The 13,503-nt window shown below is 49.0% G+C and overlaps 1 protein-coding gene across 1 annotated transcript in view; it reads right to left on the bottom strand.

The window, feature by feature from the left end:
• LOC116947043 (stomatin-like) overlaps positions 1 to 13,286 on the bottom strand; it is a 30,330-nt gene extending 17,044 nt beyond the window's left edge. Inside the window, exons 1-3 of the mRNA XM_032962419.2 lie at positions 12,876 to 13,286; positions 12,126 to 12,276; positions 10,125 to 10,228 (exon numbers count right to left, since the gene is read on the bottom strand). Of these exons, the coding sequence (XP_032818310.1) occupies positions 10,125 to 10,228; positions 12,126 to 12,276; positions 12,876 to 12,983 (363 nt within the window). The 5' untranslated portion in view covers positions 12,984 to 13,286. The remainder of the gene's footprint in view (positions 1 to 10,124; positions 10,229 to 12,125; positions 12,277 to 12,875) is intronic.
• Between the last annotated feature and the right edge of the window lie 217 nt (positions 13,287 to 13,503).

Below are 13,503 nucleotides of genomic sequence, written 5' to 3'. Positions count from 1 at the left end.
GTTGTAAACCATACCATTAACCGTGGTGTGAGAGGTATTAAGAGTCAATGCCAGCGAAAGAGCTGCGGTCTGAAGGTCATCGTAAAATACAATTAATTAAGAACAGAAATGGTTTAAAACATCTTTGCAATGGTTACTCAGCCAGAATCCATCTTCTCGGTTGAAATTGTCTCTGTGCTTGTATATGTGAATGGCCTCATGAACGAATCTCTCATGGTAGCCGGTTGGTTTGCAAAGAACCTCCATCTTGGAGAAGTCAATGTCATGTGAGCCCACTGAATTATAACAGTGATCTGCCACGGCAGAGGAGTTCGTTCTACCGTGTTTCAAGTCTGCTTTATGTTCGCAGATGCGGTCCGAGATATGTTGTTTGGTTTCTCCAATGTAGCTACTACCACAGAGGCACTTTAGTTTGTAAACGCCCGGGTATTGTATGTCTGGAACAGCATCTTTTACAGATGGAACTAGATCACGGATTTTATGTACTGTGTTGAATCGGACCTGGATCTTGTGTTTATTCAGGATTTTGGAGATCTTTTTAGTGAACCCTGCAATGTAGGGTAAGGTGATGGTTTTGAGTAGCTCCACAAGAGGATCCTTCTTCATGACTGGAGTGATGGCTTTGCGGATTGTGTAGTCGGAGTAACCATTAGCCCTGAGAGCCTGGTGTACGTGCTTGAGTTCACTGGTAATGTGTTCCTGGTCGGAAATACATTGGTCTCTATGGTATAGAGTCTTAGTTTTTCTGGGATGGATGGTGGTGGGAATCCGGTTTCAAGTAAGCATCTGTATGCGTAGCTTTCCTGTAGACAGAGTGGCTCATTGAACCATCATGTCTCCTTTTAATTAAGACATCCAAAAAGGGTAGTTTGCCATCTTTTTCGATCTCCATGGTAAATCTTATGGCTGGGTGTATGGAATTGATGTGGTCGCGGAATTGGTCTAGAGCAGGCTGGCCATGTGGCCAGATGACAAAGGTGTCATCCACGTACCTCTTCCATAAGGTCGGGCGTAGAGTGGCAGTCTGGATGGCGTCAGTTTCAAATTTTTCCATGAATATGTTGGTTACAACCGGAGATAGGGGGGAACCCATTGGGGTGCCCTCAGTTTGTTTGTAGAAAGTTCCATTCCAGGTGAAGTATGTGTTGGTTAAGCAATGTCTCACCAGGGGGGGTACATCAGCATGCAGTCCTTGATGAACCAGGTCTTCAATGATAGCGATGGTGTCAGGTACCGGGACTTTGGTGAACAAGGACACCACATCAAAACTGGCAGCAGACCACCAAGATTATATGGCCTTCCAAAGATACACAAAGAAGATACACCCCTTCGTCCCATCGTCTCTACTATCAACTCCCCCACCTATAAACTGGCACGTTTTCTTGCTGATATACTGCGACCTTTCACTGGAAAAACCACCTCTGCGGTACTACATCAAAAACGGAAACTACATCAAAACTGACAAGCAGGTCGTCTGGGGACAGGGAAATGCCTTTGATTGTCGATACCAGGTGAGTAGAATTTAGTACCGCAGAGGTGTTTTTTACAGTGAAAGGTCGCAGTATATCAGCAAGAAAATGTGCCAGTTTATAGGTGGGGGAGTTGATAGTAGAGACGATGGGACGAAGGGGTGTATCTTCTTTGTGTATCTTTGGAAGGCCATATAATCTTGGTGGTCTGCTGCCAGTTTTGATGTGGTGTCCTTGTTCACCAAAGTCCTGGTACCTGACACCATCGCTATCATTGAAGACCTGGTTCATCAAGGACTGCATACTGATATACCCTCCCTGGTGAGACATTGCTTAACCAACACATACTTCAACTGGAATGGAACTTTCTACAAACAAACTGAGGGCACCCCAATGGGCTCCCCCCTATCTCCGGTTGTAGCCAACATAATCATGGAAAAATTTGAAACTGACGCCATCCAGACTGCCACTCTACGCCCAACCTTATGGAAGAGGTACGTGGATGACACCTTTGTCCTCTGGCCACATGGCCAGCCTGCTCGAGACCAATTCTTCGACCACATCAATTCCATACACCCAGCCATCAGATTTACCATGGAAGTCGAAAAAGATGGCAAGCTACCTTTTTTGGATGTCCTAATAAAAAAGAGACCTGATGGTTCAATGAGCCACTCTGTCTACAGGAAAGCTACCCATACGGATGCTTATCTGAAACCGGATTCCCCCCACCATCCATCACATTAGAATTCTCTCATCAAGACTCTGTACCATAGAGCCCAATGCATATCCGACCAGGAACACTTAGGCAGTGAACTCAAGCACGTACACCAAGCTCTTAAGGCTAATGGTTACTCCGACTATACAATCCGCAAAGCTATCACTCAAACCATGAAGAAGGACCCTCTTGAGGAGCCTTTCAAAACCATCACTTTACCCTACATTGCGGGGATCACAAAAAAGATATCCAAAATCTTAAATAAACACAAGATCCAGGTCCATTTCAGCACATTACATAAAATCCGTGATCTGGTTCCATCTGTAAAAGATGTGATTCCGGACATACAGTACCCTGGTGTCTACAAACTAAATTGCCTCTGTGGTAGCAGTTACATTAGAGAAACCAAACGCCATGTCTCGGACCGCATTCGTGAACACAAAGCAGACCTTAAACATGGTAGGACCAACACCTCGGCCGTGGCAGATCATTGTTATAATTCAGTGGGCTCACATGACATTGACTTCTCCAAGACAGAGGTTCTTTGTAAGCCATCTGGCTACCATGAGAGATTTGTTCATGAGGCTATCCACATATACAGGCACAGAGACAATTTCAACCGAGAAGATCGATTCTGGCTTAGCAATCATTGGAAGGATTTGATAAACCATTTCAGGTCTTAATTGATTGTTCACGCTTACAGTGGCTTTCAGACAACATACATCAATTTTTCGTCTCCCCCCTCCTCTTTTAAGAACATAGATGGACTCGTCCTTCTAAATAAACTGCCAAATTGCTGCCCGTGGTGCTAACGGGTTTTTTTAAATTTATAAATGAATACAAACACCGTTTAAAAATTAATAAATAAATGTGGACCGCCACTTCTTTCAAATGTTTCTTGCCGTTGGTTTTTCACACCTGATGATGACCGTTTGCTTTATGGTTGAAACGTCGTGAGAATTTTTATTGTTTTATATACATTTTGTTATTTTATTGTTTCCCTTCAACGTGACTTTACCAAAAGAGCTAAGAATATGAATTACTGCAGTCACGAAAGCTTTAAATCAAAATTAAAGAGTACATACTCATTGGTTCTTTCGGTAAAGTCACGTATGTAGAAATAAAATAAAATGTAAATAGATCACGACGTTTCGAACGCAACACAAGCACTCGTCCTCAGGTGAAAATGGCGTAAACCACACAGCGAAGGAACACACAGAGGGACATCACACACAGAGCACACAGAGAACGGCAAACTACACGGAGGCAAATACAGCAAGAAGATGGGAAACAAATCGGGAGAAACACATGGGAAAACGAAAACGGAGAAAGCACATGGGAAACAAACGAAAACAGAGACACCAACCACAGTAAACGAAAACGAAGCAAAGTTACAAGTCGAGATACATACACAGAGAAGACAACACAGGGAAAGAGGTTTTGAACAGAATTGTGAGGACAACCTCCCCGTAGAGGTGGAATAATCTAGGATTTTAAATTTCGTAACAATAAATCGCACCAAATCGCTAATTAAACTAATTTAAAGGTGACGGATGTGAAAAAGGAATAGCGCTTGCCAACCGCGGGTCTTACGGCATGGTACCTGGCACATATTTTTTACATAAACCCCACCATTTGAGAGCCAAACCCCTCGCAAGCACGTGAAGACACATAGACAGACGGACAGACAGATAGACAAAAAAATTATGTTTATAGGTAAGACTAATGGGAAATACCCGGCGTTGCCCGGGCGAACTTATCTTAAAAACCTTACATATACATACACAGATACTAAGCTATTGTGAAAGCCCGGTGGGCCGTTTGTCCATTTCTCCACCAACAAAATTATAAGATGCTTGCAGAAGTCCAAAAAGTTTTAGAAAGTGGGGGGTAAATAGTTTATCTAAAAGGTTTGCGAAAATTGTCGACCCCCCCCCCCTCAAAGAATATATTTACCCCCGCGTAGGTATATATACCTACACACCCTACATACAACAGAGTAAGTAGTATCTATTGACTCTGACTGTACAGTAGTATCTACCAAGCCAGTAGTAGCTACTGACTGTTTAGTAGTATTTACTGACTAGCAGTAACTACTGACCGTAGTAGTATTTACTGGGCCTACAGTAGTATCTACCGACTCTATAGTAGTAACTACTAACTCTATAGCAGTATCTACTGACTCTATAGTAGTATCTACTGACTCTATAGTAGTATCTACTGACTCTATAGTAGTAGCTACTGAACGTAGTAGTATCTCCTGACTGTAGCAGTATTTACTGACCGTAGTGGTATATACTGACTGTTTTAGTGTCTACAAACTCTATATAGCAGTATTTACTATCACTACAGCAGTGGATACCAACTGTGGTGGTACCTGCTATCACTACAGCAGTGCATACCGACTGTGGTGGTACCTGCTATCACAGCAGTACATACCGACTGTGGTGGTACCTGCTTTAACTACAGCATTGCATACCGACTGTGGTGGTTCCTGCTATCACTACAGCAGTGCATACTGTGGTACCTGCTATGATTAACAATAATATAAGTCTAGAGTTTCCTGGCTGGCTGCTGCCTGGGCTCTTCTCTACCCCAACAGTGACTCCGTTGTTCGTGGCTGCTGTGGGGCCGTTGCCACCAAAAATAGCTGGTTAACTGGCTAAACGAGATTTTCCGTGTAACAAATAAACGTTGAATTGAGTTGAAACACTGGTAGGAGTTCGGAAGACAAATGATAGATAGCGACACCGCAGGGATGGGAGTAACCAATACAGAAGACCGACTCGGTTAATTTAATATCGCTCACACTTTTAAATTTGTTCTCCTGTTCTAATTATTTTGCCGAATATTCTTGAAATCTTGGAGGTAACAAAAAACTCATTACATATTATCTTGGTATTTTATTATGTAAAAAAGCAGACTGCTTTTAGTAATCCGTGTACAGGAGGATCGTGAGAGAACTGTGAACATGACAGCAGCTGCCTCTTATTTTCCATTGCGAAGCAACAACGGCTCCAGGTATTTATAATACATTTCGGCCGATCATAATATCCACTGCTGGTCAGTGCAGCACTTTCACGTATCACTCAGTGCTGACGTTAGCCACGGCTGGGAATCAAACTCATGAAGCTGGGTTCACGGTTGCGGTGCTTGCTGTGATATTTTTTGTGCTGAAAAATGTGCAAACGACCGCGGAAAGACGCACACTCAGAATTACTCCGAGGGGACAGGAAGAGGAATGCGTGGGTTGGAGAACGCCACGCAGGTTGAAAAATGTCGGATTCACTTTTGAGGCAAAGTAATCGAGGCTTTGTCAGGATGCGTCACGGCTATGGGGGGGGGGGGGGGGCGAGATCAAGGATGGAGTGGCAGCCAGAAGAGCGTGGCGACGTGAGCTCGTGTGGCGGTGCCAGATGCACGGGGAGATGATATGGTGGCTCGGGGAGGCGCTCATCCGGCAGTGGATCGTTCTGTGACCGATGCCGATGTCTCTTGGAAGAGAAATACGGCCACTAAGCCGTGCCAATACTCGTCATCATCATCAAAGGCCTCGCTTGCCCAGTTGCCGTCCGGCCGACGTGAACTCCCCCCCGCCCCCCACCACGAGGGACACAGCAATAACGCTGCCGTTGTTATTACAGCGCCTCCAACTCATGCGGGACAGCAGCAGCGAGCAGCTGTGGTTGCTCAACAAGCAGCTGAGCGCGCGTGGGAGGAGAGGAGGAGGCGGAGGTTCAATCTGTTCGGGAATCTGCAGTGACGAGATTGGAAGCGTAAATTTCATGCGCATGCCTCTGCATGAACGCGTGTGCGTGTCTGTGTATCTGTGGGGAGCGGTAGTGTAGCGGTTAGCGCGCTGCGCTACGAACCCGGCGACCAGAGTTCGATTATCGCTCACGGTCAACACCAGTGACGATGATATGAACCGGTCCTGGGCCTCCCCTAGGTCGACTCAGCCTCAAATGAGTACCTTGTGCGGTGTGTAAACATCGCCACTAGGGAGACAAAGGCGGCCGGGCGTGGTTCTGCGTGTGTCTGTGTGTGTGCGGAGCGGTAGTGTAGCGGTCTACTCAGCCTCAATTGAGTACCTGGTGTGGTCGTGTAGTAAACATCGCCACTGGGGAGACAAAGGCGGCCGGGCGTGGTGTTGGCCACCCACCCCCTCGTGTGCCGTACCGGCCTTCATAGGTGCTGCTCGCTAACAGCACTTGGTGGCCGTCCATAAATGACATCACGCGATTTTGAACGATTTTTGACCCCCACCGTCCTCGTCACACGGCGTCACAAAAAGTCAGATCCCTCTCAAATATGACGTCACAAGGCTCTGCCCCCCTCCCCCCCCAAAACCATATTTCCATTTTGAAAATAAAACCTGCTTCAAATCGCTTTAAACTATTGTCATTGTGTGTAGCGCGTATTTAGGAGAAAACACATTAAAAAGGAGGCGTTGGAAAGCTTAAATTTAGCATAAAATTCACTAAAAAAATATTCAACGTCTAACTAAAACTGCAGATGTTCAGAATATTATATTGAAATTATCTTATAATTATAAATAATAAAAGTAATTATAACTATAAAAAATACTTGAAACTTTGTAGTAAAACGAAGCAAAATGGAGAGTACAATAACAATCACATATTAATTCCACAGAATGAAAAGCCCTGGTAGAATCATTAGAATCAAAATGTTTAATAACAATCATTAAAAAAATGTTAAAAATGTATGCTTCTCCATTCTCCCATGGAGAAGCAAATGCTCCTTCATGGAATAAATAAAAGGTGACCTAAGTAAATTTAAATAATCAAATAGTTAATAATGAAAAGTAATCAAAATTAGTGTTATTATAACAATTCTATATTTATTTAAAGTTGCGCATTTTGATGTGATGTCACATTTCTCACCCCCCCCATCACAAATGTCTGACCCCCCCCCCCCCAGGTGCGTGACGTCATTTATGGACGGCCCCTCGCCCTAACAGTCTGTTCGGGCTATAGGATGATCTTTGTGTTTGTGTGTGTGTACGGTGTATGTACGATGTATGTACGGTGCGTGTATATACGGTGTGTGTGTATGTACGGTGTGTGTGTGTGTGTGTGTACGGTGTGTGTGTTTGTACGGTGTGTGTGTATGTACGGTGTGTGTGAGTGTGTATGTACGGTGTGTGTGTGTTTGTACGGTGTGTGTGTGTGTATGTACGGTGTGTGTGTATGTACGGTGTGTGTGAGTGTGTATATACGGTGTGTGTGTGTGTATATACGGTGTGTGTGTGTGTGTATGTACGGTGTGTGTGTGTGTGTGTATGTACGGTGTGTGTGTGTTTGTACGGTGTGTGAGTGTGTATGTACGGTGTGTGTGTATGTACGGTGTGTGCGTATGTACGGTGTGTGTGTGTGTGTATGTACGGTGTGTGTGTGTGTGTATGTACGGTGTGTGTGTGTTTGTATGTACGGTGTGTGCGTATGTACGGTGTGTGTGAGTGTGTATGTACGGTGTGTGTGAGTGTGTATGTACGGTGTGTGTGAGTGTGTATGTACGGTGTGTGTGAGTGTGTATGTACGGTGTGTGTGTGTATGTACGGTGTGTGTGTGTATGTACGGTGTGTGCGTGTATGTACGGTGTGTGTGTGTATGTACGGTGTGTGTATATGTACGGTGTGTGTGTGTACGGTGTGTGTGTGTATGTGCGGTGTGTGTGTATATGTACGGTGTGTGTGTATGTACGGTGTGTGTGTGTATGTACGGTGTGTGTGTGTACGGTGTGTGTATGTATGATGTGTGTGTGTATGTGTGTGTGGTTGCTCAGTCTGCTGCCCCGAGTAGAGGACTATCCACCCCTCATGGTGGCAGGAGCCAGAACCGGTCCACCGGACCTCCTGAATGCCACATAGATCCAGGCGGTACCGGTCCAGCTCCCGACAGAGGAGTGGCAGCCTCTCCTCCGCAGTGAGCGTTCGAACATTCCACATGGCCACCCGTAGTGGTTTTTCGTTGTTTTTGGAGGAGCCCCGAGGGTAGATATTCAATCTCCTGGCTCCGCCAATTGGGGTTAGGCCAGGAGACGTCATAGACGCCTGGCCCCCCGGACCCTCCGGCACAAGCTTATTAGTTATATAGATAATTCGCGGTTTAGTGGTAATTAATTGAATGGTGTGGCTCTTCTTTCATCATAACAACAGTCTGGACCACTGGACGGGTTCCGCAGGATTAGAAGGATGCCCTGGTGGTCCCCCTCTTTAAGAAGGGGGACCGCACAGACTGTAACAACTACAGGGGCATCTCACTCCTCAGTGTGCCGGGAAAGGTCCTGGCAAGGATTATTCAACATCGTCTTGCCAGGCACGCTGAGGAGAGGCTTGCGGAGCCCCAATGCGGTTTCAGGAAAGGGCAGTCCTGCACAGATGCCATATTTTCTGTCCGTTTGTTACAGCAGAGGTGTAGGGAATTCCAACAAGACCTACATCTCTGCTTTATTGACCTGGTTAAGGCCTATGATACCATCAGTAGGCCTGGGCTCTGGGTTGTTCTTCGTGCTTTCGGAGTCCCTTACCCTCTGCTCACGCTCATTAAGGACCTTCATGATGGTGAGCAGGCCCGGGTAAAACTACGTGGCCGGGAGTCAGTGCCATTCCCTGTACACCTTGGGGTGCTACAGGGATGTCCTCTGGCTCCAACATTATTTAACATCTATTTCTACCATGTAGTTCGTGAAGCCTTCAGTAGCTGTACCAGAGGAATTTCCCTCTGGTACAGATACAATGGGAGGCTGATCGATGCCCGGGTGCGGTCAAGGGATGGCTCCCGATTGGTCAACCACGTTATGTATGCCGACGACCTGGTGATTGCAGCTCACTCAGAGGAGGAGTTTGAGGCGATGCTGCTGAAACTGGAGTGTGCCACTAAGAGTTGGGGTCTTACCATCAGCCCCACCAAAACGAAACACCTGCCTGGGTATTTTGTACCATCGGGCACTCCACCCCCACAACTCCCAATCGGTGATGGGGCAGTTGTGGAGAGAGTGGAGAGTTTCCCATACCTGGGCAGTGTGCTCATGACCGGCTCCGGTTTAACAGCAGAAGTCTCACTCCGAATCAGTCGAGCGGAATTATCTTTTCATCGGTTGCGTAACGCTGTGTGGAAGCTACCTGGTCTGTCGCTCCACACGAAGCTTCGGGTTTTCTCGGTCACAGTCATTCCCTCCCTTATCTACGCTTGCGAAACGTGGACCCCCCTAATGGAACATCTTCGCCGGTTAGAAACATTTAGGCTGGCCTGCCTATGATCAATCCTGGGTTTAACCAGGCTGGATTGTGCGAGGAGCTCACAAATCCTCGAAAGATCTGGACAAAGTCCCATCAGTGAGCATCTCCGGCAGGCAAGGCTCCGTTGGCTGGGCCATGTAGCCCGCATGCTCAGCCACCGTATGCCCAAACAGCTTTTGTTCGGCCGGATTGAGGGGGCTAAACGGGCGTGGCACGGGCTAGAGAAGAGATGGAGTGACGTGGTACAGGAGGATGTGGAGCTGAGTGGACTTGTCGATGACTGGTACCAGCGGTGTCAAGATCGGCCTCTGTGGAGGAGGCTCGTGAAGGACGCTACTGGGCAGTTGGAGGCAGTCGCCCTCCAACAACAACGGAGGGTGGAGGAGCGACGCTCACAACAACGAGTGAAGCGCCGGGTGGCTAAAGCACAGCAGGTTGGCACAGGAGGGGGCACAGGTGGTGCATCAGCCAGTCATCTCAGTCAGTCGACCCGTGGCAACTGGGTCTGCCCCGTGACCTCCTGCCAGCGGGCCTTCGACACTTCATGCGGCCTCAAGATGCACATGGCCTGGCACAAGCGTTGTGGTGACGTCACCGCCACTTAGTGGCGAATGGCCGTTGTTGTTGTGTATGTACGGTGTGTGTGTATGTATGGTGTGTCTTTGTTGATACTTCCCACCTTGACGCAGAAGAGGAGCGACACGGGGACCGTGACGATGCAGAGCAGCACGGCGAGCACAGTGAGCAGCCACTCGCAGGGGGCGACACGCAGCGACTTGACAGCTACACACAAAGACAAATGCACAAAGACCCCCCCGTAAAAGCCTTGACAGCCTGCTGGGGCAAATGCTGGTAGGGAGTAGCACCGATGAAGGTTGGACATGTTTTTATATTCGCCACAATTGTTGGATGGTGAGCGGGAATCAAACTCCGGTCGCGGGTTCATAGCGCAGTGCGCTAAGGGGCCGTCCATAAATGACGTCACGCGATTTTGGACAATTTTTACCCCCCCCCTTCGTCACACGTCACAAAAAGTCAGACCCCCCCTCAAATATGACGTCACAAAGCTCTGCCCCCCCCCCCACAAAATTAAACATGCTTCAAATCGCTTTAAACTATTGCCATTGAAGTGCGTATGTAATGTGGCGCTGCACTCTGATGTTGTAGGAGAAAACATGTATTAAAAAGTCTATTTAATTAAGTAGAACGTGTTGTCTATATTTATTAAAAAAGTTGCGCATTTTGATGTGACGACATTTCTCAAACCCCCCCCCCCCCTCGTCACACATCGTCACAAATGTCTGACCCCCCCCCCCCACCAGGTGCGTGACGTCATTTATGGACGGCCCCAAACCGCAGCACCACCACCGCTGCTCAGTCACACGCAGACAAAGATCCCCCGTATAGCCTCAACAGACTTTCGGGGCAAGTGCTGTTAGCGAGTAGCAGCACCTACACAGGACCACCCACCCCCTGGTGTGCCGTGCCGGCCTTCTGACTGTACAGTGGAGTGACATCGCGGGATGTCACAGTGTAATGCCGGCCCTAGAGGGGCACGGCGTGCGCTGGTTGATCGCGCTGGATGGCATCGCGCTTGGCGTTGTTGTTCATCCTGAAGAACCTTCGTCTACGTCCTACCGAGTCTCCAACACGTGGACCTGGACCCGAGCTGTGGTCCCGGTCCGTAGTATTATCTCGTTACGTCGTAATTAGTGCGGTTAGCCTGGTGATCACCACCTCAGGTTTTTATTCTGTTAAGGGGCATTTAGCCCGTGTGTTGGTGTTAAATAAATGTGTTGCTTTCGGTAAAGTCACGTAGAAGGGAAACAATAAAATTTTCTTGCTGTGGTTTTCACACCTGATGATGATTGCTTGTGTTGCAGTCGAAACGTCGTGAGAATTTTGTTTTATATTTTTATTATTTTATTGTTTCCCTTCTACGTGACTTTACCGAAAGAACCAAGTCACGAAAGCTTTAAATCAAAGTTTAAATGTGTTGCCTCCAAGACTACGTCCGCCACTCAATTGAACCCACTCCACATGTATCGTTTAATCAATTAATCGATTAAACGATACATGTACAGTACACGCCCAACACCAGTGACCTTAGCCTGAGATGAGTACCTGGTGCGGTCGTGCAAACATCGTCACTGGGGAGACAAAGGCGGCCGGGCGTGGTGTTGGCCACCCACCCCCTCGTGTGCCGTGCCAGCCTTCGTAGGTGCTCGCTAACAGCACTTGCTCAAAAAGCATGTTCAGGCCACACGGGGGATCTTTGCCTTTGTGACGATACTAACTTTTTTTATATTACCAGGTAAGGCCCACTGAGCAATATCGCCCTTTTTTAGACGTTATCTGGCCACAAGTGAAAACGAAGTGACCCATCATGTGGAAAGTTATAGCAGCCAACTACTCGAAACGCGTGTTGTTGATCCTAAACACGGAGGGGAAACCCGAAGCACCAAGAGAAAAATCCACGCGACCACGGGGAGAAGATGCAAACTCCAAAAATACAGCAGGCGTCAGGGTCGGGATCGAACCCACGCACCTCCCGTATACCAGGCGAGGTGGCTAACATCTAGCCACCGTGGCGCCCCTGTCAAGGCGAGACGCGAGACGTGTGAGACATGTGTGTGACATGTGTGTGACTGCACACGCGTGCGCTCACGCCGCCGCGCACCTTCATCCGTGCGCTCCGCCTCCAGGGCCGAGTCGGCCGCCCGCTGCTCCAGGGCCTGGTCGACGTCGATTACCAGGGACGAGCTCACGCGGCCGCCTCCTCCTCCTCCTCCTGGCGCTGCGTCCACGCGCGTGCCCCGCGCAGCGCCGCTCTGCGCAAAGACAAAGGCACCCCCCCCCCCCGTGTAGCCTTTAACATACTTGTCGGGGCAAGTGCTGTATGTGCGTACCTCTATGTTGAACTTCTTTCGCACCGTACATAGCCAACCGTGCTTAACAGGATGAAGGCCGGCACAGCGCACGAGGAGGAAAGCCCCACATCTACATGATCCTCCGTATGAGCCATGGGGGTTATCTGACCATACTTCACCGCGCTAGTCAGCGTGGGTGAGCAAAGGGGGAGTCCAGGTCATGTTCCGAACCTCAGAGGTGATGTACCACTCATGTTAGCAGCAGGCAGGAATCAAATGCAGGTCGCCGTGGTTGGTAGTGTGCTAACCATTGCGCCACCGCTCGCCCCCACCACACTCACAAATGAGACAATCACAGAGAGCATTTACCTCACCTCCGTTAGTTTCTTGCAGCTCCTCTCATACGACAAGAGGCTACCTGCACCCAGCACCACCACCCTCACCACTACCAACCACCACGCTTACCACCTCCACCCAGCACCAACTCCACCAAACCCGACTTCCACCCAGCCATCACCACCTCCATCCACCCCGTGCCCACCTCCGGGCGCATTCCTCACCCTGGAGCCGCTGCCGCTCCGGGAGGTGACGCCGTTGCGCGCCTCCCGCTTGGAGCGCCTCTCCGAGCCGCCGCCACCGCCGCCGCTGCTGTTGGAGCGCCTCTCCATCGCTCCTCGCGAGTCGCCTGGGTCAGAGCCGCCGAGAGGACTGACGGACGCACCTCCCTCGTTCCTGCTTCTCCTGATGAACGATGAAGACGCCGGGGAGAGAGCGAGCGCCGTGAACTGGACAACGCTGACGGAGAAGCGCTTATAGGCGCGATGGGAGGACGAGGAGGATGAGGAGGGGAGGGTTGGTGACGCGGAGAGGTGTCGCAAAACCGGTTGCGTTGTTAATGAGTTAAAAAGTGAAGTTGGGGAGTGAATTATTCTGCGCGTGTTCCGCAGATTAAACGCAAACACGGGGGCAGTGGTGACCCCTCACCTCCGCAATCCAGCATCGCCATGCGAGCCGATAGTGACTCCCCGCGGCGCGTTGTCATCGATCCACACTGCTGGATGCAGGCCTACAATCACCGTGGCAGGCACGGGGGTTGATTGGCCATACTTCACCACTTGGTCAGTGCGAGCTGATGAGTGGGAGGGGGTGGAGAGTGTGCCAAGGACCGGGCTCAGACATGACGCGCCA

The sequence above is a fragment of the Petromyzon marinus genome, chromosome 28 (assembly GCF_048934315.1).
Source record: "Petromyzon marinus isolate PM22_M1 ecotype Great Lakes invasive population chromosome 28, UKy_Petmar_22M1.pri1.0, whole genome shotgun sequence".
Lineage (NCBI taxonomy): Eukaryota > Metazoa > Chordata > Hyperoartia > Petromyzontiformes > Petromyzontidae > Petromyzon > Petromyzon marinus.
The sequence above is the reverse complement of the archived record's forward strand: the minus strand, read 5'-3'. Positions and strand labels throughout refer to the sequence as shown.